Here is a 27,036-nt window from a genome sequence, read left to right as displayed (position 1 = left end):
TTAAATTCAAGCGAAATTGTTGACTCATTTAGATGCTATTTCAAACAACAATGACTTTGGTTTTTGCTGAGGGCGACGGGGCGTGGGGTGGGAGGCAGGAGAGTGGTAGCAGTCGTCAGACACACATCACACTAAAAAGACAAGAAGAAACAAGGAAATTCTTTTCCAAAACAGTGAGGAAAAAATATCCAGAACTTCCCTGAAATAAAGGAAGCCTTCTGGCTACAACGTGCGTTGCTAGGGATTTATTTTTTTCCTCCTTTCCTAAGAGAGTAAAATCACGCAGACACATTCAAGCCCTTAGAGTTTTGTGAGCATATTGTGTATTCAGGACGTCAACTGAGCATGGTGTTAAGTGCGTGACTATAAAGAAAGGGTTAAACGGAAGGGGGTGGGTCGGAGATGGGAAGGCTGGCGAGAAGGTTCAAAAACACCATTTTCCAACTTGCAAAAACTCTGAACTTTTAAGCACCCAAAAATACACATGTGTGTGTCTGTGAGCTCAGGCAGATCTATTTCGGTAGAATTAAAAAAAAATTAAAATCGTAATCTCTCTGTCTCTGTGCTTCAAACACCAAGCAGCCCCTTTAGGATCGCTTGGCAAAAGCTGCAGCAGAGGCACCGGCAGCGCTATTTACAAGCCGCGCTCAAAGGCACGGCTTCCCCCGCTGCGAACTACCGTCTTCGAGTCTGGGTCACCTCTGGGGCCCTGGAGTTGGGGGCGGGGGCCCGGGAACCTCCTTCCTCCTCCAAACTTTGCCCGGGCGTGGGAGCGAGGGCGCGAGCCGCGGTGCGCGGGAACGCGCCGCCGGCCGCCTCCTCCGCCCGGCGCTGGCAGCCGGGGGCCTCACCTCTCCGCTGCGAGGTGCGGGCTCCCAGCGCTCAGCCAGTGGGCGGTGCCGGGCCGCGCGGGGCGGAGCCGAGGGGGGGTGGGGGCTCCGCCGGGTATATAAAGCCGGCGCCGGCTTAACTTCTGACTTGGGGTTATTTATTTGGGGAGTGCGCGGACGGCGGAGGCTGGCGGAGGCTGGCGGCGGCGGCGGTGGTGGCTGCCGCAGACGGTGGTTAAAAAAAGGCGGCGGCGGCGAGTGATGGGAGCGCCGTGGCTCCCGGGCGCAGGCGGGAGCTACCGAGCTTTCCGGGCAAGGCGGGAGCGCTGAGGAGAAAGGGGAGAGTCCGGGGTCTCGCGCCCGGCTCCAGAGGCGCGGGCTGGGTTTTTGTTCGGCTGCGCTGAGCGCCAGGCAGCCCGAGCCAACAACTCCAGTTACAACAACAACCCACCTTCCCGCAGCCGAGCGAGACTAGGGCTGCTGCGTCCGTCCTATTGTTTAGACACTTGCCAGGAGCTCGGGAGTCAGAAGAGCCACCGAGTCCCCGCTCCCTGTCGCCGCTTTCTCTCTTCCCCATTTCCCTCCCCCAAGAAAGGGGCGCAGAAAGCCACCTGGAGAGGGGGAAGGGGCTGGAAGGAGACAGGCTGCTCCGGACTGCGGCCGCCGAGTCAGGTGCAGCGCCCGGAGGCGGGCGGCGTCGCGACGTCGGCGGTACGACTCCCACCGTGGCTGTGGGGACTGGATTCAAACCCTGGGAAAAGTTCTTGCACTTTGAGAAGGAGGACCCACTTGTGGGCTGCCGGGGGTAGACCGAGGGGCTGCCCCGGCCCAGGAGCCTGCTCTTATTTCTTCCACCTTTGCCATCAGGTGTCTGCTGCGGAGCTGCGGCGTATCCGGGAGACGAGAGGGGCTGACGCACGCACACAGGACTGCCGTTCAGCTGCCTCCTGGGGTCTCCTCGGATTAGCAGATACCACAGACCCAGCTGCCATCTCTCCACCGTCCGGAACGCCCAGGGGGGACTCGGGAAGCGGACACCTCCAGCTTGACCTTTCCACTCTTTCTGGCCGGCCGGCCAGCCATTCCCTACTCAGCCTTAGCAGGAGCTCTCATCCTCAACTTGGCCTCTTGGATTTCCTCTCCCGGGGTCGTGACTAGTGGATATTCCTGCCTGCTGGGCGGCTCGATTGCCCTTTTGTCTTTTCTGCGTGACCCCGGGGAAGGCCCTCGTGCGGAGCGTCTCCAAGGACGCCGGGGCGGGAGGCGGAATTGCCCAGACATCCTTCAGCGAAGTGCATGTGTGTTTGCAAATCGTCCTCCGTTGTCGATAGACGACGAGGACCGGCCCGGGCTGCGGAGGAGCAGCAGGCCGGTGGGGCAGGCCGCGTGAGTGAGCCTCGCCAGGAGCCCCTCAGCGCGGTCCCGCGCCCCCTAGGCTGCGCGTCAGCCCGGTGCGCCCCCGCGCGCCATGTCCGGTCGTCCAGCGCGCTCCGCTCCCGGCCCTCGGGGCTCCTGCGCCTTCTAGTTTCGGAGAGCCCACTTTGACCGAGGCCACCATTCCTACTGAGCCTCCTTCTTCTGTCTCCTACCGTCCCCACTGGAATTGGATTTGCAGAGGGGGTCGGTGGAACCGGATCACCCCTGTTCCACGCGCAACTGGCCCCTGCATCTTAACGACCTTCACCGCGGTTGGGAGCTCTAGGTCTTTTACCTCCAAGTTGATATTTGTGAGGCCGACGACGCGTGATCTCCTCCCCGCTGCTTTGGGGTCTCCCTGTAGCCTTGGCCGGGCCAACTGATCTTCAGGACCTAAAGTTGCCCAAGGAGCGCCTGCCTTGCAGGAGGAGGGTGGGGGGAGCGGAGAGAAGTGTATCTGTGTTAGCTTTACTGCCTTGAATATTACTGTTACTTCTACATTATCTTGTGCACGTTATCCGGACACTCTGGGTTGCTAGACTCGCGCCAGGCACTGGGCCTCAGGCACAGCGCAGTTCCAGCAGAGCAGCAAGCTAAAGAGAAAACCCCTGGCGCCGGCGAGCTAGGAGGCGGCGGGGGAAGATGCGCGGCGTGGGCTGGCAGACGCTGTCCCTGTCGCTGGGGTTCGTGCTGGCGATCCTGAACAAGGTGGCGCCGCAAGCGTGTCCGGCACAGTGCTCCTGCTCCGGGAGCACAGTGGACTGTCACGGGCTGGCGCTGCGCAGTGTGCCCAGGAACATCCCCCGCAGCACTGAGAGACTGTGAGTATGGGCTCTTCCTCCCCACCATCGGGGTCGCGCAGCCCCTGCGTCGAGATTGGAGGGACTGAGTGGCACAGAGAACTGTGCCTGGGGCAGTCCTCACTAGCTTTCCTGAAGGCGCATCCTGGTCTTGAACTCTCTGGGAGGGCGCTGCCCGGGGAGGGGCCACTGCCCAAGGATGGGGGCGGGCCCGCTGGCTGCTACGCTTGGTCCCTTCCTCCCGCTCCAGTCCCGCCACTCGCAGCCCTTTGCGGGCGAGTTCTGTGAGGCTGGGGAGACGGGGAGATGGGGGACGAATAGTCGCGGATGCCCGGGGCAAGGGAGACACGACTTTGTTCCTCGGACTCTGCAAACGGAGTCACCTTGCGGTTGGGAACTGTCGCGGGTCGGTTCAGGGCCGAGTCCCGGTTCATGTCACCGCGGGGTGGCGCGAAGAAGGGGGGTTGACGCGGGGGGGGCCGGTAACTCAAAAGAGAGAAACCTCCGCTCCCCGGCTTTGTGTCGCCCTCCTGGGGACTGTGGGAGAGGAGACGGTGTCGTGGGGCGGCTGAGCCCGCCCAGGGGCGCTTCTACCGGCCGCGGAAGGAAGGATGCCCCAGGACGGCGGCAGCTTTCGCGGTGGCCGCGCGCAGCCCCCCGCGACTCTTCCCCGCCTTTCATTTCCCTTGGGAGGAGGCGGCGGCGGTGGCGGACCCCAAGGACCTGTCCGAGGGGGGAGGCTCCGGAGGCGGACCACGTCCCGTCGGCTAGGCGAAGTTAGGGCTGGTTCTCCAAGCGGAGCCGGCCAAGTCGGGTCTGACCAATTTGGTGACCCCGCGGCCCTCGGCTGCCCCCTTCGGCCCTTCCTGCTGAGCCCTAGTGCCCCCTTTCCACCTTTCTGGCAGTTTCTGCGTCCCTGCTCGTGGCAGCTTCTCCCCTTCCTTCCTCTCTTCGCGCTCTGCTGCCCGCAGACATCCCCGCCTCCCTGTCTCTGTGAGCCTCTAATGAAGAAGTAATCGCAACGCGGGTGTTGACGGCCCACGCGCCGCTTGTGGGGCGCTTTCCGAGTTCAGGGAAGTGGAGCGTGGAGGCCGTTCTCTTTGTGAACGCAGAGGCCGCCGCCCCGCGCTTCCCGGGCGCCCGGGGCGCGCTCCCCTCGCCTCTGAGCTTGGGCCCGGCGGGGCGAGGTCGGCCGGGGCAGCGCTCTCAGGCTGCGCTCCCCGGGCCCCTGCGCCTACAGGCTGTGAGGGGGCGGATGACGGAGCGGACGCCTTGGACTCGCAGGTTTCCACCAGCGCAGCCCGCAGCGCGTCGAGTCGATTTTCTTATCCAACCCATTTTCCTCACCCTCAGTTTAAAGGCCAGAGTTGAGCCATTCCTTCCCTTGCCAGTGGCTGCCCCATCCCGAGCCCCACTGGGCCGTCCGCTACTTCCTCTCTGCCCTCCTTCTCTGTCCCGCAGCGCTGGGCAGGTTGAGGTAGGCCCTACCAAGGGTATTTTGTCAAAATGTGATCTCCCAAGTTTGTCTGGGATTGGGGGGCTGGCGGTGACGGTTGGGACTCAGCTTATGGCAAGTAGCCCGAATAAAGAAAGACCCCCAACAACTGCAGGAACAATTCGATGGTACTTTGCTCAGCACGGGAAATGGGTTGGGGAGAAAGCAGTGCAGAACTCTGTTTTAGCCCTTGTCACTTCATGATATTCAGAACAGTTTAAAGTTTAAGCACTAACATGTCTTATTCAACAAAAAGGGAACGGTTCGGGGGAAAAAATAGCAATTGAGTTTTAAGGTCCTTGAAAAGAAATTTATCCCTCTGAGAGATCTATAAAGAAGTTTCAGAAAATAGTTTATTCAGTGCTGGCTTATAAAATTATATCATTGACAACATAAACACATTAAATACACATGATGTTTTAAAAAGGTAAGGTTTACTTCCGTGAAGGAGAACATTCAAACCGCAGCAAAGCCTGGTTTTATTTGAAATGATTGGAACCAGGGCAAGTTTAGATCTTGACCTAAGATGCCAGAAAAGGGGTTTGTGACTCTTGAGGGAAACGTGGTGCTGAAATCTGAACAAAAATGTCAGGGCCTGAATACTATTTCCACTATTGCCCTTGCTAGTAGTTTTCACTTTACAGTCACAGCGGGGGTCCCTGAGCTGCAAATGAAGAGTTTCGTTTTCATACAAACATAGAATTGTTGGAAGGTAAATGCTTATAAATGCGAGTCTTTGAAGTGCAGTTCTTTTGATGGCACTCTAACTCTATTCTTTGCCTTAGGAAGTTTAGCCATGGTGCCACCTAAGGATAGGGTTATGAATTTTTAAAATTTCTTCCTGAATAGTATTAGAAAAGTGTTCCTTTAACTTCCTGAAGGTAACTTTTTGGGAATGTTCCTAACAGTAATAGTAAATAGCAGAATACCTGTGAAATTAATATACACCTCCTTATAAAAGCAAAAATTGAAAGCATCCCATATACACACAAAAGAGAACGTCTCTTGATAACAGAATCACTTCATTTTCTTGTCATATGACAGCAAGCATGGACTGTAAACTTAAGAATCATTTAAAAATTTTTCTTTCAAAGATGACTTCCTTTTCTTTCTCTTTTACTTTGCAAACTACTTTAGTAATTGGAACTAATCTTTTATCTCAAAGCTCTTATTTAGTTTATATTTGTCTTTGTTTAACTAGGTAGTGGTAGAAATTAAACAGAACTTTCATTTTCTTACTTGTTTTCTCTTAGGGATTTGAATGGAAATAACATCACACGGATTACTAAAACAGATTTTGCTGGTCTTCGACACCTAAGAGTTCTGTAAGTATGGTCTTCTGTGTTTTGGAGAATTCTCTTTTGTTTTTTAAGGTTGTGTATTTTGAATTGTTACTGATTTCAGTTTTAATAACTGTCTCAATGACAGAAACATAAAATTTTAAAAGGCCTTGGTTTCCTTTCTTTTTTTTTGTTTATCAGTGTACTTCAAATTTTAGTGAAAATGTAGGCCTTTATTTTAAGGTTGGATGCAAGCCACAGAAACAGTATAATGGAAATGACTTCAAATGTTTGCTATACCATACCCTAAGTGCCTTATGCATATAAAAATGTAGAATAGTTGCTTTTACAATATGAATGAGTAATGTGAGACATTTGATATACTTTTAGGATTTGAGATTAACTATAAAGAATTTAAGTGGGCCTGCATTTTATTATTGCTAATATAAAAATGTTCAGACTTTTCTAGCAAGCAACATGTACCTATGTTTTCTAACATTAAAATCAAACAATCGAGGTTTTCGCAGAGTTTTTAGTGGGAAATGTTTCTCTATAAAAATATGTTGGTAATATTTTGAATCGTTTCTTGTATTTTATATCTTTGCAGCTCATAAAATTGTTGCAGTATGATTACTTTTTAAATTAATGTGTTAAGTTAGCTGTGAATAAACAATCACTTGAGATTCAGTGTAATATAAAATTGTTTTTACCTGCAGATTTACGAATGTTTACATTGCAGTGCACATATACTTTTGATCATTGCGTGTTCATTGTTCATTTTTGAAAAACACATTTTTGGCCTTTATGAATTCTTCCAATTTCTGACGTATATCCATCAGTGAATTGAAGTATGTGTATGATGAATTATTGTATGTTGTTTCTTTCAGTTAAGAACTCACTTGAAAAACAGCCATCAAAGTTGTAGTGTCATGGGTTGGTTTTCGGGATATACTATAGTTTAAGGTTCAGGATTCTGACAAAATTTTGTGAGAAACTGAATTAGTATTTTTTATGAAAGTTTCGTGGTGAGGATGCTATTTTCCTTCCCTGATTTTTCTCAGATATAACATTGTTAGATTTGATATTGAATCTCAAACAAGAGCAGTATTTAACTTCATAAAGGGACAAGTTTTCAGTTGCTGAATTGACACTTTTTCAGATGGTGAGTGGTAACATTAAGACTCCTGTTATACTTTGCATTTCAGTCAGCTTATGGAGAATAAGATTAGCACCATTGAAAGAGGAGCATTCCAGGATCTTAAAGAACTGGAGAGACTGTAAGTATTTTCAATTCCAAACTTACGACGACATAACTACATTTTAAAAAATACTTGCATTTCAAGGACCATGTCTTCAATTTCATGTCTTAATCTTTGTAAGTTTACAGAAACAAGAAGTTGATAAAGTGATTTCCAAACTAAATTACAATTAGAAATAATAGAATTTTTGCAAAAATAGTATTAACTTGTACAAGTTCAAAAATACAGACTTACTTTCCTGAGACATTTACTTCCTTGGTAACCATTGCTATGGTACTTAGAGATATACATTTTTTCTTATATTTCATCTAGTTTGTTTTATTTCCTTATGTAGGAAGAAAGGTGGTAATTTTATTTGCACTTATGGTGCATTATGGAAAAGAAGAGTTTTGCTGATAGTTATTTTAGTTCCCATGCTATTGCTGTGTGTGTCATTAGTGACATTTGAGGAAATATTTAAAGTTCTTAGTGATAAAGATTTGCTTTCTGATATTTAACACTTGGATATTATTATAATATTATATATATAATATGTATATTATATATATTATATATAATATTATATATATTATTAACACGTGGATATTATTAATAACTGCTGTTCACAGTTTTATTTCATTATTTTATAGTACCTTTCTAAATATTTTTTTGCTGGAAAAAGAATTTAGTAGAAATGGAAGTAAGGGTTATGTTATCAAAGCACATCATTTAACAATGATTGTTTTTTTCCAAGAAGATCAAATGTGGACTTTAGGATTTAAAATACATTTTTATTTTTTCAGACACAAAATCTTATGGATTGTTATATATTACCAGAGGACCATTATTATTTTATGCCTATAGTATATATATATACAAAAGACAAAAACCTCTGCTGAAATAATTAGATAAAATACACAGTTTGTCATTTGGAATATGAATTACATATCTCCATATGTCTTGATAATTCAAGTTTAGTAGCTTTGCATTTCTAAGGGCAAATATCAGCTCTCTTAAAAGTAGCAACAATTATTTTAATGTTTCCGTGCCTGCTTTAAGAGGCACTTTAGGTAAAAATAAAAATTTTATTTAAAATAGTGAAATATGAAGTTCATTTAGGGCATAGCACGTACTCAGATTCACTGGGCTCAAGGGCAAAAGTTAATTCTGTGTAACTGTAAATATAAAAGTGGCTTGTCAACTTCTAAGGTATTTGTAAATATAGGCTACATTTTTATTACCTAAAGTAAAATTAAACAGATATCTAATTTATTTTGCTATAAAATTTTGTTCATGAATAATATTACAATATAGGGATATAATTGTGAAATTCAAAATAAATTTAAAACCATTACTTAGAGCTAGTTTTGGGGAAGAAATAAAAATAAGGTAAATATTTGGTTAAGTTTATAACAAAGTTTATAAGTTCGTAAGTTGTTTCTTAATATATAAAAATACTCTGAAAGTATTTATTCTTTTATCTCTTTTATGAATAGCTAATTTCTAGTGAGAACTTGGCAAAAGTATTTTTAATTCATCCATTAAAAACTAAGCATTAATATAATTTAAATGCTTAGTAAGATGAATAGATTATTTAAAATTATCATTTAAACATTAACAGTTTTTTCATGAATAACTTATTTATTCATATATATGTGTTTAGTAGTCATATATATACATTTTTCCATGTGAGAGAGATATATATGTATGTATATGTATATTTTTTTCTTAAACAACTTCGATATCATTGAAGGATTCTCAGTGGCTTTTCATGAAGTCTGTATTTTGTTTATATTGTAGTTTTAAATATTTTCAGAAACACTGGAACAAAACAAACTTTCTCATTATTTTTCAAGCCACTTTGGAGTATCATTTGAACTTTCATCTTGAATAAATTAACTTTTCCTAAAAATTATTAACCAGATACCTTATGATCTGAAATTCAATTGAAGTTGTAAGTAGGTACTATTTTTTGACTTTTACTTCCCTGGGAATGTCACTTCATCTCAGAACAATTTTCTGTTCTACGGAGATGCAGTCAGATGTTTCGGAGTGGGAGGAGGATTTGTAATTTTGAATGAAAACTAATATATATGCAGGACTTCTTTAAATCACCCCAGCTGTTGGCTGAGAGCAAATATTTCATATTTGTGAGGAAAAGCTGAGAAAATTCCTTTTGTTTACAACTGCCAAGTCCATCTGATGGAAGCACATTGTTATCTGACAGCCAATTCATCTCCTTGGGACTCTGGAATTCAAAACCATTTCTTAGGAACATTGTGGATACACTTTTCAAATATTTATTTCTTTAAATACATTAAATGGCAAGCAGTTTTGCTAAAGAATGCATTCAGGTTATTGTGGAACAAACCATTTAAAATTTTTTTCAGTAAATTAATTAAAAATTTAAAAAGCTACCCAGAGAGTTCTATAATCAAATTACTATGGCCTTATAATAATATTATTATGGTATATATTCCTATTGTAGTAGGTGATGTCATTAACATCACACAAATTGCCTTTTTTCCCCCCTAAAGTTGCAAGAGACAATGTAATAAAAAGGAGGTAATCAGTGAATTAACTTTTAAATAATTATATCTCATGTGAGCTTATATGTTTTTTAGCAATTTAAATGTGAGTTTTAAATTCAAACTCCAAATTATGAAAAGGTGTATAAATGCAGGTTTATCTTGTGAATGCCATTTATACTGTATATATATAATATATACTATAGCAAGTTAATTTTCTTTCTTTGTGTGAAGAACAAAAAAATAAAAACATTAATTTTATTCATATGCAATTTATGGTTCTAAGTTACTTTTTCATTTTAAAATGATAAAATCAGAACAATTCCAAATGATATTTTGTGAGTATTTCAAAATTATAAGTTTTTTCTTTTTATTTTATGTTGATAGAGTTTTAACTTGATCTAGAGAAAGCAGACATCTGAGAACAGAAGATAAGAGCTGTGCCTTTTAGAAATCCAACTTTTAATCTCTAAGAAACAGGGTCATGTGATTAGGTTGGATTTAATTTTAGTATAGGATGAGAAAACCATTATTGGTAAATCAAAGCATTATAGCTACAAAAGAAACACATTTTTTCCACTTCAAAGAATTGATGAAGTACAAGGTTATCAGTCAAAATGTCAAGAAGTAGATGGATATTGAAATCCTCCCTCCCTTCCTCCCTTTTCTGTCTCACTGCCTCCTTTCCCCTCACTTCCTTCTTTGTATTGTATAGAGAACAACAGCAGATGATATGATGATCAGAATGTGGTTATGAATCATTGTAAAAGGAATAAATTTTAATCACGCCTACACACTATGAGCACACAGTACTTCCTGTCTTGACAGTTTCCTACTCTACGCCCTGACCTAACATGTGCACTGGTGGATTCCCGTGGATGCTCTGTGTTGCCAGTAGTACCTGCTTATCTGGGATGAGAATGAAGCCTTGAGAATGTGCCTCATGTAGATTGTATTAACAGGTCTCATATTGTTTAATCAGATGTTCAAATGAAATCTAATATAGTTAAGTGACTAGATAGTCAATGGAAATTAATTAAGGAAAAACAAACTACAAATAAGCTATAGTAAAGAAACATTTAAGAATTATATTTCATGGAAGATGCCTGTGTATACTTGCAATAAAGTCTCCATGCAAAATTATTAATTCAAGGTATTTTTTGGTTAGTGTGTAATGTGTTAGAAGGCTAAAAAAATCACATTGGGACCCCTGACTTTTCTATGCTGGTGTAAAGTTATGTTGTTCACTTACGTCGTCTTATGGGGTTATGCTGCAGTCATTAAAGTTCTATTTTATGGCCACTTCAGTATTTCACTACTGCAAATCATCTGCTTTTGTAAGTTCCTGGATAATACAAATGCAAGAGTATGAGAAGGGTTTTGAAATTTTTTAAAGGTTGTCCAAAAAAAATAAGGGTATTTTGTCCGAAATGCAACGAAACACTCAATGCAAAATAAAATGTGTATATGCCTAGGTTACATTAATGAGAACCAATAGCATACCATTGAAAACCTTGGATATTAGATATTTCATTAACTTCACAGTCATACCCTTGCAATAAGGAAATTGCAGAAGTGATAAAGGCAAATGCTTGGACTGCACTTTTTTTCCTACCAATAAGTTGTAAACGCATTCCTATAAGACAATATTGCTTTAAACATTCCAAGTTTTGGTATCTTTGGATTTGAGATTACCTTTTTTCTACTAACTTTGTCATTTAATACTCATTTTTGCTTGAAAAAAAGAGTCCTGAAAATATTATTATAATGAAGCCATGCAAAGCCTGTTCACTTAGCTATTTTAAAGTTTTTATCAAGTAAATACAAATAAAATACTCATTTTAATTTAGAAATGTCTTTACAATAGAGCCTAAATTTGACTAACACTATCCTCTCCTTAAAGAATATCTAAAAGGTATTTTTTGAAGGTGGTGCTGAGTTATTTCTCCCTGGGTGTGCCTACCATGCATAGGCATGAGACAGCCAAGGTGAGGCTGAGGAACTGCGGCACTCTAGAATTTTTGTTGTAGGTCGCTATACATGAGTTCAAATAGAGAATATGTTGTGGAACAGGTCTGAAGGAAGGCTCCCCTTATCCCCCGTTCATCAAGGTGGAGAATCCCTCTTCTGACTCATCCTGCAAGTTTATAGGCAACACATAACATCCTTTTTCTTGAAGTGAGGGCAAACTAACAGTGCTAATCTCCTTGGAAAAGAATGCAAGCTCATCTTAAAAGAATTGTTCTCTGGCACCTTTATACCCAAGTTTAAAATCACGGCAGTTATTTTCTTGGGAAAGGCTCTTTAAAGAACATCTCAAGCTCAGCAAAGAGGCTCAGTATGTACATTGTATGAGATAAATCATGCACCTAGATGTTCAAGAGTGTATCACTATCTGTGATAGCCAAATATCAAATTATTTTCACCTGTTTGTAAATAATATTGAACAATTTTAAATTACATTTACTGACTATGGTCTTAGAAGGCTTTAATGCAAGTGCACTATTAGAAGTTTTGCAGAACATTCAATCTGTCTGAGAGGGTTTCTCATGCATCTCTTTTTTTTTTATGGGCCTTGAAGTTGAACGGTGGTGAGAAGGCCTGTTTGCTCTTTGTGGACCGTTTTATAAATTCTGAAACAGCAAGGCTGTTTATTTTTCCCACATCTGTTTTGGGCTCTTCCTTTGTGATAGTGTTTGCTGGATGCTGTGTCCTTTATACCTCCCCTGAAATGAGTAGTTTACTTTGCACTGTTACAATGTATTTGTGGAAGCAACGAATGTCAAATATTTTACATTGAACTCTGTCTTTCATTCCTGTTGGATACCTTTCTGCCTGAATTATGCCTTCTAGACTGAATTTCACAACTTTACATGGAAGGAGAGACTTTTCTGTATGGACTTTGTATATATTGCTCTTACCTGTTTTCAAAGCAATTTATATCTTCTGGACTGCGAGGAATATTGGTGAAAACACGTTCAGAATGAAAGTTTGGTAACAATAGCACTGATTTGGTTTTAATGCAATTGGAATCTTGCTTTAAGATAACATTAACAGGGCTTCCCTGGTGGCGCAGTGGTTGAGAGTCCGCCTGCTGATGCAGGGGACACGGGTTCGTGCCCCGGTCCAGGAAGATCCCACATGCCGCGGAGCAGCTGGGCCCGTGAGCCATGGACGCTGAGCCTGCGCGTCCGGAGCCTGTGCTCCGCAATGGGAGAGGCCACAACAGTGGCAGGCCCGTGTACGGCAGGAAAAAAAAAAAAAAAAGATAACATTAACAAAAATTTGTTTGATTGTCGTCTTGGCAGTGTCTGTCCGCCCTGGATGCAGGTGGGGCTTCATCTCTCTGCTCCTGCTCTGCTCAGTGTAGATAACCTAGACTCCCCTCAGTGTAGGCACCTTGTAATTTTATATGCTATTGCCTGGTGTCCTATGAATATTGGCAGACACTCATTGGTTGTGCTGTTGATTATGCTTTCTAAACAGATACAAACTCTTCTACCTGCTTTTAAAACATGAGATAAGAGTGGCATCAAAAAATCCTTGGTTTCAATTCCCTGATCTTGATCAAATTGCTTCATCTTTTAAAACTGCAGTTTTATCATCATTAAAACAGAAACAATTATCATATCTCATAGTATTGGTACACGATTTTAGTAAGATAATGCACAGAGTTTCACAAAATGCTTGACGCAGAGTTAGCACGTAAGGAACTATTATTATTATACATTTCAGTGTCTCCTTTCCTGTTTTTCAGAAGCTGAGTTTCATAATTATTTTGTCTTATTGAACTAATAAAATTTGTCTATAATAAATTGGACTTTTAAATATCCATATTTACTATCATTTTCCTTCTGATTTTCTTATAGCATATAATCAGTAGACAAGATGTGAAGAAAGTACAAAACCTTCTCCAAATTTTTTTCAGAGTATTTATCAAAATCTTTGAATATATAGAGAATATCAAGAAGTAAGGGGAATGAATAGGAAGCAACATTTTTATTAATAAGTTTTGATCTCCCTACCACAGAATATAAAGGGTGAAAATACTGATATCACTGCTGAAAATATAAACTTTATCTAATACTAGCTAAATGTTAAAAATCTTTGCTTTAAAAATGTTAGCATAAAAGACAAATGAAAATTTACCTGAGAAGAAGGCATTTATGTTTGAGAAATAGGAGATTGTAAAAGATAGACTTTTTAAGGCAGCATTTATCAAATACTTGTTACAGATCAGGCGCATTGTAAATACCTTACATTTACAATGGCAGGTAAATATGAGACTTGCATTTTTTACTAGCTTTGGTAAAATCGTTTTCATTTTACATTTTGGATTGGGGTGAACAGTTGCAAATGTTAATTGAATTGAGGTGAAAGTTGAAACAATAAGAGACCTCCAACCTCTAGTAATGGACAAGTCACAGGAGCAGCTGGCAGATAATAATTTGAAACAATGCTTGTCAGTAATGCTTATGCTGCCCTTCAAGTTGAGGTTGTTAAGAACCTGCATTTCAGAGGCCAGTGGTCTTTAGTGTGACGGAGAAAGATCACTCACCCCACTGAAGGTCACACTCAAAAAATATCCCATAGCACAGAGGAAACAGTTGCTGAGATCTTTCTTATCTTTACCCTAAAAAAATGTGTCTCAGAGACACACATTACACACCTTTCTGAAACCATGAATTTCTATCCAGCGAATTTTCAGTCAGTCTCCTGAGATCTTGTGGGCAGATTCCATCTAGCTGGTGATGACACAGGAGCGGAATATCACTGAATCTCTTATCTGTCCTTTGACACAATTGAGTATCCTTGCTGGGAACAATTGGTAATTGACCCACCTGGTCTGCTTAATGCAGCAAATTCATGTTGGTTCCCATAAATCCTCCTCTGAGATGCCCTTAATTCACTACATGCTGTTTATCTGTTCTTGGACTATCAGATTTTAACTTCTTTAACACATTTACATTAGAGTTATTATTATGACACGCTCATCTTCAAGCTACTAAGAAGTATTCTGTGGTATTAGAAGAAGCTAGGTTACTTTTTCTCGAGCTGTGTTTAGAAATTGTTGTGCACCTTGATAGTCTAACTTAATTCTGGATTTAAAAGAATCCTCTTGAGTTTAAAAACTTAATTTCTGGTCATTGCATTAGAAATTCTGCTTAAATTTTTTTCTTTATTGGATATTTTGGAAGAGTTTCACTTTTTATTTTAATGTTTGTATTAACATTTATTCTTAGTTCTAATGGAAGAGGAAATAGAACAGGAAGCAAAAGTGTATTGATACTCTTTTAAAGAAAAAAAGTGGAATCATACTATTTTTCTATGCATGTTACCACGTCACCTATTATCTCCCTTTTTTGTATGATACTGCTGTGTCTTATACACATGGTAGATTTAGATACATTAAGATCATTCATAATAATTTTCATGAAATTGTGATAAATTACTTGAATTCTGAGAAAAATATTTTATACATATTTTTGTTTTGCTCTCAACTTTAGGTATTTTAAATAGGTCATTAAAATAGTGAACTGCCTATACAGCTAGTTTTTGGTTTTTTTAAAATAAAACTTGGTGTTTTATTTTTAGGTGATTCATTCATAGATATTTAGGAAGTGGGCTATGTAAAACTACATTTTTCCCAGAAAAAGATTGGTGAAAAGGAAAGTTGAGTATTACATTATTTTGAATTATTTTGAGGAATGTTTAGACTGTGTCTCTTTGAAAGGAGTGATTCAGAGGGTATGTCCTGGAGTCAGCCCACCTCACCTGAATTCAGGTTCTAGCTCTACTTTCTATGAGCTGTGTGCCTTCACCCAAAATAGCAGTGACAGTAGCACCTACTTATGGGGTAGAATGAATGTGATAATTCATGTAAACTTCTCAGAACAGTGACTATCACCTAGTAAGCTTAATATATGTTAGCTATTACTTTGGGAATGAATTAAGAACCACTAAGAATTTGAAAAAAAATTGAGAAAAGACACTGCTTGCACTGGATCTGAATTATCTACTTTCTTACAATATCCGAAATGATACCAATGTAGACCCATTAACAAGAAATCTAGTAGCAGCCCTCAGTCACTTGGATATCTGAATTTGTTTCAACATATTGAATTCCTTCCAATTTTTAGATGATGTTGAGAATGGCATGGCTGGGGGAGGTTGAAGGAAGGGAAAGGAGGCAATTACTGTATAGAGCAAATGAAAGCAGGTTTGGTGGCGGGTCTTAGGTTATCTGGAGAGTGGCATAAAACCTAAGGCAGGTACCTTAGGGAGCACGCCTGGAGAAAGTTGCCTGAACATAAAATGCACATGCTAGGATTTTGCTGAACTATATCAAAATGCAAAGAGCAGTTTTTCCTAAGGACCTAATAAGTGCCCGGGAAGAAGGAACGAAATACACAGATATGGCCTTTACACTTGAAGAGCTTACAGTGTAGTGGGAATCAGACCAGTATGTGAATAAATATAATATAGTGTGAGGGACTCTTATTTATCAAATACTATGGGCATATGGAGACACAGGCAAGGGAGGAATCAACTTTAGGAGAATCAGGGGAATTACACAGAGGATGTAAGAAAGTACCAGTTGGAGAAAAGGGAAGGCTCCGTACAGAGAGTTGCCTCTGCAGGGGCTGGGGACTTGAAGGAGCATGCTTGTTTTGGCTGGAGAATCATGGATGATGTTTGTTAGTCCAATGGTTTGGATCAGATTATGAAAGGACATTTCTGTCATTTCAAAAATTGCAATTGCCTCTTTGGACAATGGGGAGTCTTCCCTAGACAAATTCTCATTAGCCCTGTTGTGAATACTTGTAATCTGTTTTTTCAGACACAATATACCAAGGTCATCATTAATTTATATCTTATTGAAAATGTTTGATAGTAGACTCTGGAAGTACTCTTTCCTCAGAACCATGCCTGGTAAGGAAAAAAATAAAAGCTTTTGGTTTCACTTTACATTTAACCTTGTTATGTGCTTTATTCATCAAAATTAGTGTCAGTGAAAAGTAAGTCCACCCTTTCACTACTGATTTTACTATTTTGCCTCTGATTGTCTCAGCATACATTTTTATGAGCATACTGTTTTTTTTTTTTTTTTTTTTTTTTTTTTTGCGGTACCCGTGCCTCTCACTGTTGTGGCAACGGACGCGCAGGCTCAGAGGCCATGGCTTACGGGCCCAGCTGCTCCGCGGCATGTGGGATCTCCCCGGACGGGAGCACGAACCCGTGTCCCCTGCATCGGCAGGCGGATTCTCAACCACTGTGCCACCAGGGAAGCCCAGAGCATACGTGTTATTAAGTGCTGAGAGTATTTCTATAGATGACCAACTTCTTAATAATATGAGTTATGTAGCAAAAGATGGTAAACATAGCTATCATTGCCTCATGGCATTTTAGAGTTGGAAGAAGTTCTGAAGTTCACCTTGTCCAACTTTTCACTTAATGCAGAATTTCTTTTTATTACATCTGTTGCAGGGAAAAAAATGCGTAGCCTCTGCTTGAATATATGTGGAGTAAGGAGTTGAGAGCTTCCTAAAGCCGATCATCCCATTTCTTAATATCTTTTATACTTAGAAATGTCTTCCTTATGATGTACTTTCTTGAGTTATAATTACTAGTGCTATTCCTGCCCTCTAGAGACTAAATAACAGTAATTCTGCTCCCATCTGATGACCGTTTAAATGTGTCATCGTATTTAAAAGAGGGCAAGATTGATATGCCCTCTTTCCCTGCCACCTTTACATTTATTTTTACCTCAAGAAACACCTCAAGTTTCTTCAGTGTGATGTTAGTTCTTGATGTCCTTACTCTCCTCTAGAGCTATAGCAGCTTATAAATCATTTAAGTGTGCATTTTACATCAGCTTGTCATCATTTTATTTAAATTTGGGAAAAGTAGAGAGGATAGATATTTATTTTTACTGAATTGTTAAATTGTGCACTTTAAAACGAATGAGATTGGGATACGAGTACATGGGGGCTAGATTTTGCCACTCTTTAGTTAGTGTGCATAGTCCAAAAGAGCTTAGTTATGTAGTACCGGGGCTTAAATTGAGTTAGAGTTGCAATCAAATTCTTTTCTAAAATATTTAAAACATCCCAATATCAGTTAAACATTAAGAAAACATTACTTAAACATTTTTGCCCTCACTGTTAGTAATAACTCAGCCTTATTCAGTTAAGAGTCAAGAAGTGTGGATTGCGGATTTCTTGTGATTTTGCCTAGAGGTAGAAACCATGCTGACACTTTGTTATACGTTTTTCTGAAACTAAATGAAAAGATAAAAAAAATGAAATTTCCACCTCCCCTCAGTACCTTGGCTGAAAATTTAGGTCATTTGGGACAGCGTATGAATTATTTTAGGGCACCATTTAATATGGTATTTCTGCTGTATGTTGAACTTGCCTAACCTAGACACCAGAGTCTGAGTCCAGAAATCCTGTTTCATTGCATCTGTGCTGGTTGACTGATGTTGCAGGGGATGTGAATTTAGAGTTTAGGCCCCAGTAATCATCATCTGAGTAAGCACAATGGAAAATTGCTTTAAAGAGTCATGTAACAAAAGGTGTAACCAACTTCTGATTTTCAATGCTTGAATTCTCTTGAATGTCGTTTCATTCTTTCTTGAAATACAGGATGAGGCATGACACTACCCAATCACAGTCTCATTGTTGGGTACTTTCTATGTAACATACGCTTTGTTTTTGTTTTTCTCAAAAGGCGTTTAAACAGAAATCACCTTCAGCTGTTTCCGGAGTTGCTGTTTCTTGGGACTTCGAAGCTATACAGACTGTAAGTAGCCAGAAATAGTTATTGTTGCTTTGGGTAGTACCTCGCGTTTTATTAAATGTATTTTGGATCTCTTTCCTTGTGCTTTCCTGGAATCTATTCATCTATTCACCCGTAGATTAATGGATTAAAAGTTTGCCTTTCTTTCTTTCTTTTCTTCTTTTCTCTCTCTCTCTCTCTCTCTTTTTTTTTTTTTGGAAATTTATGATTGGTTTTTCCAGTGGTTCCAGTTCTTTTATTTGGTTAACGTTTACTGATTCGTGTATATGTTATTGTAATTGTATTATTCTTTTTTGGTCCTGATGGGGAGATTTACCTAACTTCTTTATGGAAACTTTTGATTAAGTTCTGAAGGGAAAGATTGCCACAGCATTTCCTCTTCAGAGGAAGTTGGCAGTGTTTTCTTGTAAAGTTGAGGTTTTTAATGTCAGCTTTTTTGATATTGTTTCTGTATTAACATAGTGTTTATTAGTCTGGAAATATTATTATAAGGTATTTAAAGAGGACTGTAAATTTCCTCTTAAACGTTCATTTTAAAGCCAGAATTCCAAACTCTGCAATATGAACGGCTGTAAGGGTTTCATATCAAATACGTCATTGACTGTTAACAGAAGTACTTCTTTGGAAGGAGCGTAATGTGAGTTTTAGGCAGAATCGGTTTTTCTTCCCTGGAATGCTTGTTCACTGACCTAATGTGCATAGTGAAAATATGCTTTTGAAAGCTTTTAAAATTAGATTTTCAGCCATATGAATGATTTTGTGCAGATGGGAGATAAGCTACAAAGTGTTGGAAAAATAAGTAACGATGATTATTGATGTTTGTGGATGTTGTGAAAAATCGTTGGGATATATAGAATAAATTGCTCAGCCTGGCTCCCACCTGGATGGTGGGGAAAGTCCCATATGGTCATGCTTGTGGGGTAAGTGAAGAGATTGCTTTTTCTGAACTTGACTTTGTAGCCACGGCTTCGTGGTAGCCTACTAGTACAATATTATTGTTATGAATTCCAGAAGTAGGAAGGCTCTCTTCCCACAACCCTCCACCCACATTGTATCTCAGTTAGGATCTCTGTTAGATCCTCCTGACACCTTAGCTGACTATAGAGATAATTCTCCCAGCAAGCAAAGGTGGAACCAGCTACACACCAGGTCTTCTCTCTAGAGTCTCACTTTCCTGATTCTGTTCCTCTAAGGATAGCCAAAGTCACCTAGCAGTATTTCTCCTCTGTGTTGTGTTCCCTGCTGGTTAATTGGCCCAATTTAAGTAAATTTAAAAGAATCAAATAAAGAAACCTTGAGACTGCCTTTTTAACAAGAATTCTCTAAGGACTATTTTTACCAAGAAAACTAGATGTAGGCTGTTATGAAAATTATATGTATGAATATAAATTGATACTTGTATTTATTTGTGCTTAGTTTGCAAGAAGGGCTACAGAGATGGTTTTAATAGATTCTACTTTCTGCTTTAACTTTTTTTGATTGAGGGGATTTTGAAGAATTGATTTCAAAGCTAGTATACATTGAGTGCTATTAAATTACTACTTTGCTAACAACGTGCATATTAAAAACAATCCATGTTGTCTAGAAAATTGTCTGTTTCCTATGTAGCTGTGAAAATATAATTTAAATGGAATGGCTGTTATAGCTAGAATTAAAATTATTAAGCTGAAGAGAGGAAAATATAGGAAGTAACTTTAACATTCTCTCTGAGAAACTAGAATGTTTGATTTTTAGTCTGGAAGTACTTGGATTAATTTTCTTAGAGAGATTCAGGTGGTATAATCTAGTGCAGAATCACTTATCAGCAAATTATATTCTGTTTAATATTTTTCCCCCTTTGACAATGTCATATATTGCACCAAGGGATTTTCCCTTGTTTTGTTTTGATTTTATAACTTTATGAAGCTGCTGTATGAAAGAAGATGACTCGGAATCCTTACATGAGTTAAACACACAGAACCCATAAAACTACAAGGCAACATTTTCTAGTTAATTAAAAGCATGTTAACAAGTGGGGTGATGGGCAGCTAGAAAATGTGTTCAGAGTTGCACAAAGGATTTCCCCTGGGGAGTAATGGAAGATAAAATTTTGTTTCTGATGTGGGACTAGTTGCAAGACGGACTTGAAGTCTTTGATTTCCTGAAGTTAGAGCTTGATGGCTTAATGTTCAATACTGATTGTGACTTGACACCTGACATAGACACTGGATACATATGGAAACATAGAGGTGTAATTTTTTTCTGCATCAGGAAAAAGGAATCTTCTTTTGAGTTGAGGCACTGTTCTCTCACCTGAATTAGACCTAGTGGATTGTTAGCAATGATCTTTCTCTTGAGAGGAAAGTTATAAGCTAATGTGACCAGTTTTTTATGATGGTGATCACTAATTGATTAAACAGCCACCATTAAGAGTATTTAATAAAGGAACAAAAGCTTGTGAAGCTAGCTGCCTGTCTAGTTTAATTTCCAAGAGGAAGGATGCAAGTTCAAGTATTCTTCATATGATACAGGTGCCTAGTAGCTAACCGGAAACAACTGTTCTAACAGATGGAAAAATATGCACAAATCTACATACAAAAATGTCCTTTAAAGTGTTCATTTAAAAATGAACTTTTCTTTCACAAGAAGGATAAGTGACCAAACAAAAGATATAGGATTTTGGACAAACAATAGGACAATATGTTGTGACAGGGAAAAGTTGACTGGTGGTTGTATTTGCATATCGAATGATCTACAGTTGGCCTACTGTATAATTCAGAGCCATACACATCTAGAATTCATGAAAGAAACAAATTTAGATTTATTTTCTCTTTATAAATTGATGCATAATGCTAATTCGTACCTCTAGTTCTTTTCCTAACTTATTTTATCTTTTACCCTTACTTAATACTATTGTTTCCTGATACATAATCAATGAAAACGTTTACTTGTTTTACTGTATAGTTCATACACTGATGTTTGACTTTTATCATTGTTTGCTTAGATTAAATCTAAGCAAACTGGACATTATACAGATTTTCTTTGTGCTTCTGTAATGAATAATCGCCATTTGACTCTTGGCTGAAAATGAGATGCCAGGTGAAGAAGCACACATGCTTTTAAAAAAAAACTCTAAATGCAGTATAAAAGAAAAAGAGGGTACACTGTATATGAATTATGATTCGACACGGTTGGTTGCTGCTAGCGGCCAAATATGCTTTTCCTTTGCTGTCTGCTCCAATTTCTCTTTGGACGGGTTGAGAGAGCACTCCATGTTCAGGTCAAGATGTTTGCTCAGAAATAGTAGTACAGTTGCAGCTGTGTTTGTTGGAGCAGGAGACTAGTTTAAATAGCATTACCATTTATCCAGTCCATTAACAGAACTCTGTAAAATAATACCAACTCTGCATAAACTACAGGACAGTGTAATAAAATTACAAGCACTTGTTGACAGATGGAAAGTGTAAGTAAAGAAAAAAGAAAAGTAAAAGGCCATAGGTTGGAGGTTAAAAGAGACAGCACATAGTTTTCTTAGCTTATGTAGATACTCTGTCCTCCCCCTTTGCTCCTCCTCCAAAACTGAGGTTGCACTTTTATTATCAGTTTAAGAGTGGAGAACATGATTTTCAGAACAATTAGGAGCTGGTTAACGGACAGAAATTTCAGTGACTTTCGAAATGGTTGATTATGATTGAAATTTATGAGTAGCTTATACAAATGTTCCTGAAAAACATAACCTTAAAGGTGACTTACCAGCTAGAGTTCGCAGCTACTCATCTGGGCTCATTAGAGAGGAATTTCATTGCTAGTACTGTGGTTAAGCATTCCGTTATAAATATTTGTTTTGTGGTTTTCAGTTTATTTCTTTGAGTATTATATATTTACCCAGACTTCTAACATAAGCTTAAGTAGCCAAACCATGTTGCAGAAACTCATTTTTCACTTGTATCTACTGAAACAAAACTAATAAACAAAAACAAATACATAGGTCCCAGTGATTCATTTTTTTTACTTCTTTAAATAAAAACTCTTTATTTCTGGTTAACAAGTGGTGTTTCCCTAGAGACCTTTGGAGCCACTAAATTATCTAACATTATAAGTAGTATTTTTAAAGCCAAGGACTCTTTTTATGGCCTAGTGACTCCTTACCTGGTACAAATAAATTTTGAGCACTTAATTCAATTGGTCAGGTCACAATTCCTTTGCTGTCAGATAGGATCTCAGATTCTCCAGATACTCTTTGATATTAATTACTGGGGATATTTAAGAGGAAAACAATTTCTATTCAGGTAAAAATTGATTTGTGAAACATAACAAATATACAGTGAAGCTGTCCTTATTTCCCCTTCTCATAGAAGGAGCCTTAGCTTTTGATTTTGGTTTTTAATAGTTACAAGGGTAACACATCCTTATATTAAAAAGGTTTAGGGGACTTCCCTGGCAGTCCAGTGGTTAAGCTTCTGCGCTTCCACTGCAGGGGACTCAGGTTCAATCCCTGGTTGGGGACTAAGATCCCACATGCCTCGTGGCCAAGAAAAAAAAAAAAAAAAAAGGTTTAGACAATTCAGAAAAAGAGAAAAGTAAATGGGGATAGAAATTGTTCATGATCTTACCATTCAGATATAACCACTAGTATACTTGACAATTATTAGTAGATTAGTTTTCTTTTTCTTTTAATTATGCTATAAATGCTGGTATACATGCATTACAAAAACATTTTTTTTTTAGTATCCCCAGGGTTTAGTATAAGGCTTGACCTTTAGAAATTCTCAGTGTTTGATGTTTTGAATTAAATCTCCTTTGGGCTCAGGGTTTGTAACTTGAATGAGCAAATAGTAACACCGGGAAGGTAGTATGAATAATGGGGAACCAAATTAAATTTAAAGGGTACCTTGGCTAATTAAATGTTTGTCCCCTTAGGTTTTCTAAACATTGAAGGGTATTGGTAGACACTGAAAAATCAAAATGATCCATTTTCCACCTAAGCAAAATATACCTTAATACTGCACTTATATGAAACTACCCCCCCTCCCCCAGGTCTCTGATGCCAATTAAGTCTCAGGATTCTTGGATTCAAGGATAAAAGCAGAAGACAGAGCCCTGGTGCCTGTGTCAGAATTCCTCCTGAATTAATTTCTGCCAGCTCTGATTAAAGTGTGGGCTCCTTAGAGGTGTTAGGTGTGTTGTTTCCTGCTTCATTTTACTCTTGGACTGTTTGGCCCCTGCCACAGTAAATCCGACAGTGGTAGTGCAGGAATTGCAGGTTATAGTTGCCAAGGTTACTGTGGTCCCACCAGATCGACATCATTAATCATCCAGGGAGCTGCCATTATAGCTGCCGCTGATCTCTGTTGCCAAGACTGCCAGAGAGCTTCAGGTGCAGAGAATAAAAGTTGTTCAGAGTTGGTGTGTCTGTGTCATCATTTGATGCAAGGATACACTATTTGTATTGTTAATACTGATACCTTGCTAAGGGGAACAGATCGACTCTTTATCTTTGAAAATAAAGACTTCATATAAGAGATAACGCTTAGGAAGGTGTTAACTGTCAGTGATTAAAACCTCAAGTCCCTTATTATTTATTAAGTAACTTATTAATTATTATTACTGGGCCCAAGGGACTCTGATATTGCCACTTGAAAAACAGACATATGAGGAGTATTTCACTGAAAGAGATTACTGTTATATAACCGAAGGTTTGTTTTTAAATAGGTAGAAAAAACACTTCATAGACTAATATCTGGACACACTTCAGAGTAGCCATTACCACTTGCCACGAAAAAAAATAGGCGAGCCATTGAATAGGACTTTTGTTTATAAATCAACATGCAGTCGTATGATTTAGAAGTTATCAAAGCAGTGAAGATTAAGACTATTTGAGATTTTTGCCAGGCCTCCTGTGGGTAGTTTTTACTTTAAAGAGATCACTAATAAAAGACTTGTTACTGGAGAATGTCAGCAATTGGCAAGTTTCTACTATTGCCAAGCCACCAACTAGACTTTTTGAGTGTGAAATCCACAGCATAGTTCCTGGCAGAGGAAAGTCAAGTGCAGGAAGGTCTTTCCCACTCAAGTGCACTTGTTTAAATAGTTGTTTTCCCAAATGTAAATGTTTCTGTTTCCACCAGCAAATACTCATGATTAGCCAACTTGAATTTGGTGAATCCTGTGATAGGTGCAGGGGAGAAAAACTGGCATGGTGTGTGGCCCTCTGTAATATGGGGCATTTGTGGACCTCAACCATTGCTAACATCTGACCTGTAATATGTAAATTAAAGCCTACAATGTTCATGGAGACTGTGTTTTTTTTGAAAGATGAATTTAAGTATATGGTACTCATGTCAAAAAGATATTATTCAATACACATCATCAGGGAATATTTTAAAATTCGACCGTAAATCATAAAATTGCCACTGCCATCTGAAGGTTATAATTTGGCGACAAGTTTATATAAATATTAATTCTAGGAACAAGTGTCCATAGTGTGTTAGTTCTAATGAACTAATTTTAATGTGTTTACATTATGTTTTGAGACACTGAAATCAATTTATTTTATGAGAGGTTGCATAAAATACTAGTGTTTAAATGCCTACTCAGATATTAGTAGCTTTGCTATCTTTGTCAATCAATGGACACCTCTGGAGATAAGGTTCCTTATCTGTAAAATGGGGATATTTACCTCCTGGGTATATTTCAAGTCACAAGATAAATTCTGTATTCAAAAGAACATTGTCAACTTTCCAATATGATAGAAATGATGCTTGTAGGATTATCATCCTCTCATTGCAAAATAGGATGAAATAATAGTCACACAGATGTCCTTGCAAGTTGCCCACAGTCAGCAAATCTCCCAGTTCTCTTTCACATCTTTCTTACATTTATTCTCAGTGTAATAACACATACATAAGCGTAACCACATTAATTTTTTAACACTGCAAATTAGCATAACATGTGCATTTGCATCATTCCAATTCTCCTTACTTGGCAACACAAGTTGCATTAAGGCCAGAATGTTTTTAATGAGATCTCTTACCCACTCCCAGTTGATGATTCATATAATTTTAAAACTCTTATATAAAATGAATCAAGGATAGAAAAAGAGACTGTGATTCAGGAACTATTTATGTTAGTCCACATATTAAATTGTCGTTTTAATGATGTGTTGTCTTGAATAACAAAAATGAAGGAAAAATACAAATTAGTTAGAAAATGCTGAGTAAACCCCTTAAGGTATAGGTAAACTATATTGAAAGTTATTCAGAAGATTTACGTTGCATTGCTAAAGAACATTTTTATCACTAAGATTTCAGTTTTAAAAATAATATAAAAGAACTAGTCCATTGAACTTGTAATATACAAATATGATTTGATCTGTGGAACATCCTGCCACCTTTACATAAGCTGCATGTATGATTTTCAGTGCATTTTTAGACTAAACATTTTGTCAAAATGCAGTTCAAATTGCAAACTGTTTAGCACTTTGGATTTAAACAGTGATTGATAATGAAATAGCTTTGAGCCTGAGGTTATTTTTGTTTTGTCTGTTTTTATCATAACTCCAATACTTTTTATATGTACATAAGCTTGGCAGTCAGGTGAATGTGTATATGTCCTCTTCATTACCTGTTACCCACAACCAAGTTATTTGCTATCAGGGAATTATTTATAGAGGGTTAACCTTAAAACATTTGATAAATTGTGATATAAGAAACTTAGGGCCGGAGTTTAAGAAAGTCTAAACTCTTGAGAAGAAAGCAATGAACAGTAAAAAGTCCAGTCTTTGGCAATACCCATGGTCTAGGGTACAACATGGCTGTGTGAAATGTTATTAAGAGAACATCTGTGCCTCTTGAAATGTCCCCCAAATGAATGTGAACAGCTAAGTATGGCAACTTGATTTAAATGTTTAAAAAAATGTAAAGAAAAGAGAAATAAATAAGTCTGGAAACAGAATGGAAAAAGATAGCTTTGCCCCCTCATGATAGGTTTCTTCTACTAGTGAAAGATTAAAGCTTGAAGTATGTGAATAGCTGAGAATAGCACAGAGAAAGGTTGATTGCTTCCCCTCCAACAGTTCCAACTGATTGAAAAAAGCCTAAAGTTCTGTTTGTTCTATGTCTTAAACCATCAGAATTCTCTTTTAGGACCAGAGGAATGCTCTGGAGGAAAAGAATCCAAGGATAAAAAGTCATTGCAAGCCAACAATTGTTCCTAATCCTCACAAAATGCTGGAGAAATTAAATTTATTCTTTATTGCTCAAAGTGTTACCTAGGTCACTGGGCGATGGGAAAATTGCACTGGAAGTGGAGTAGGCTCAAGCTTTGTTTTGTGTCTAGATGCTTAACCTTAGACACGACAAGGCATCTTAGAGTGTGGTGGGAACTTGGTTCAGAGCATTAACACCAAGACTTTTATTACCCAGGATTTATAATAGGCTGTGCTGTCTGGAGATGAAAATGTTGTGTTTACATTGCAGTGTTAAATGATCATTTAATTAACACCTAAGGGAAAAAAAAGTTGTGAAATTCTTAGCAGCTTTTATTGTTGGTTTCCTGGGAGGTTTTAATATCCGAGTTTCATTGAGATTTCTTTTTGTTAGTAAGACACAAAAGACATTATACACTTTTTAAGGAAGACAAACAGTTTAACCTTGACCCTTTTTTTCCT

At 39.2% G+C, this 27,036-nt stretch overlaps 1 protein-coding gene across 4 annotated transcripts in view; it reads left to right on the top strand.

Annotated features, from left to right (window-relative positions):
• Positions 1-884: 884 nt before the first annotated feature.
• SLIT2 (slit guidance ligand 2) overlaps positions 885-27,036 on the top strand; it is a 404,520-nt gene continuing 378,368 nt past the window's right edge. For all 4 annotated transcript variants that reach the window (XM_067036353.1, XM_059066475.2, XM_059066473.2 and 1 more), the window contains exons 1-4: positions 885-3,067; positions 5,795-5,866; positions 7,027-7,098; positions 18,321-18,392. In XM_067036353.1, coding sequence (XP_066892454.1) covers positions 2,889-3,067; positions 5,795-5,866; positions 7,027-7,098; positions 18,321-18,392 — 395 coding nt within the window. In that variant the 5' untranslated portion in view covers positions 885-2,888. The remainder of the gene's footprint in view (positions 3,068-5,794; positions 5,867-7,026; positions 7,099-18,320; positions 18,393-27,036) is intronic.

Source organism: Kogia breviceps, chromosome 6 (genome assembly GCF_026419965.1).
Source record: "Kogia breviceps isolate mKogBre1 chromosome 6, mKogBre1 haplotype 1, whole genome shotgun sequence".
In the NCBI taxonomy this organism is placed as follows: Eukaryota; Metazoa; Chordata; class Mammalia; order Artiodactyla; family Physeteridae; genus Kogia; species Kogia breviceps.
The sequence above is the reverse complement of the archived record's forward strand: the minus strand, read 5'-3'. Positions and strand labels throughout refer to the sequence as shown.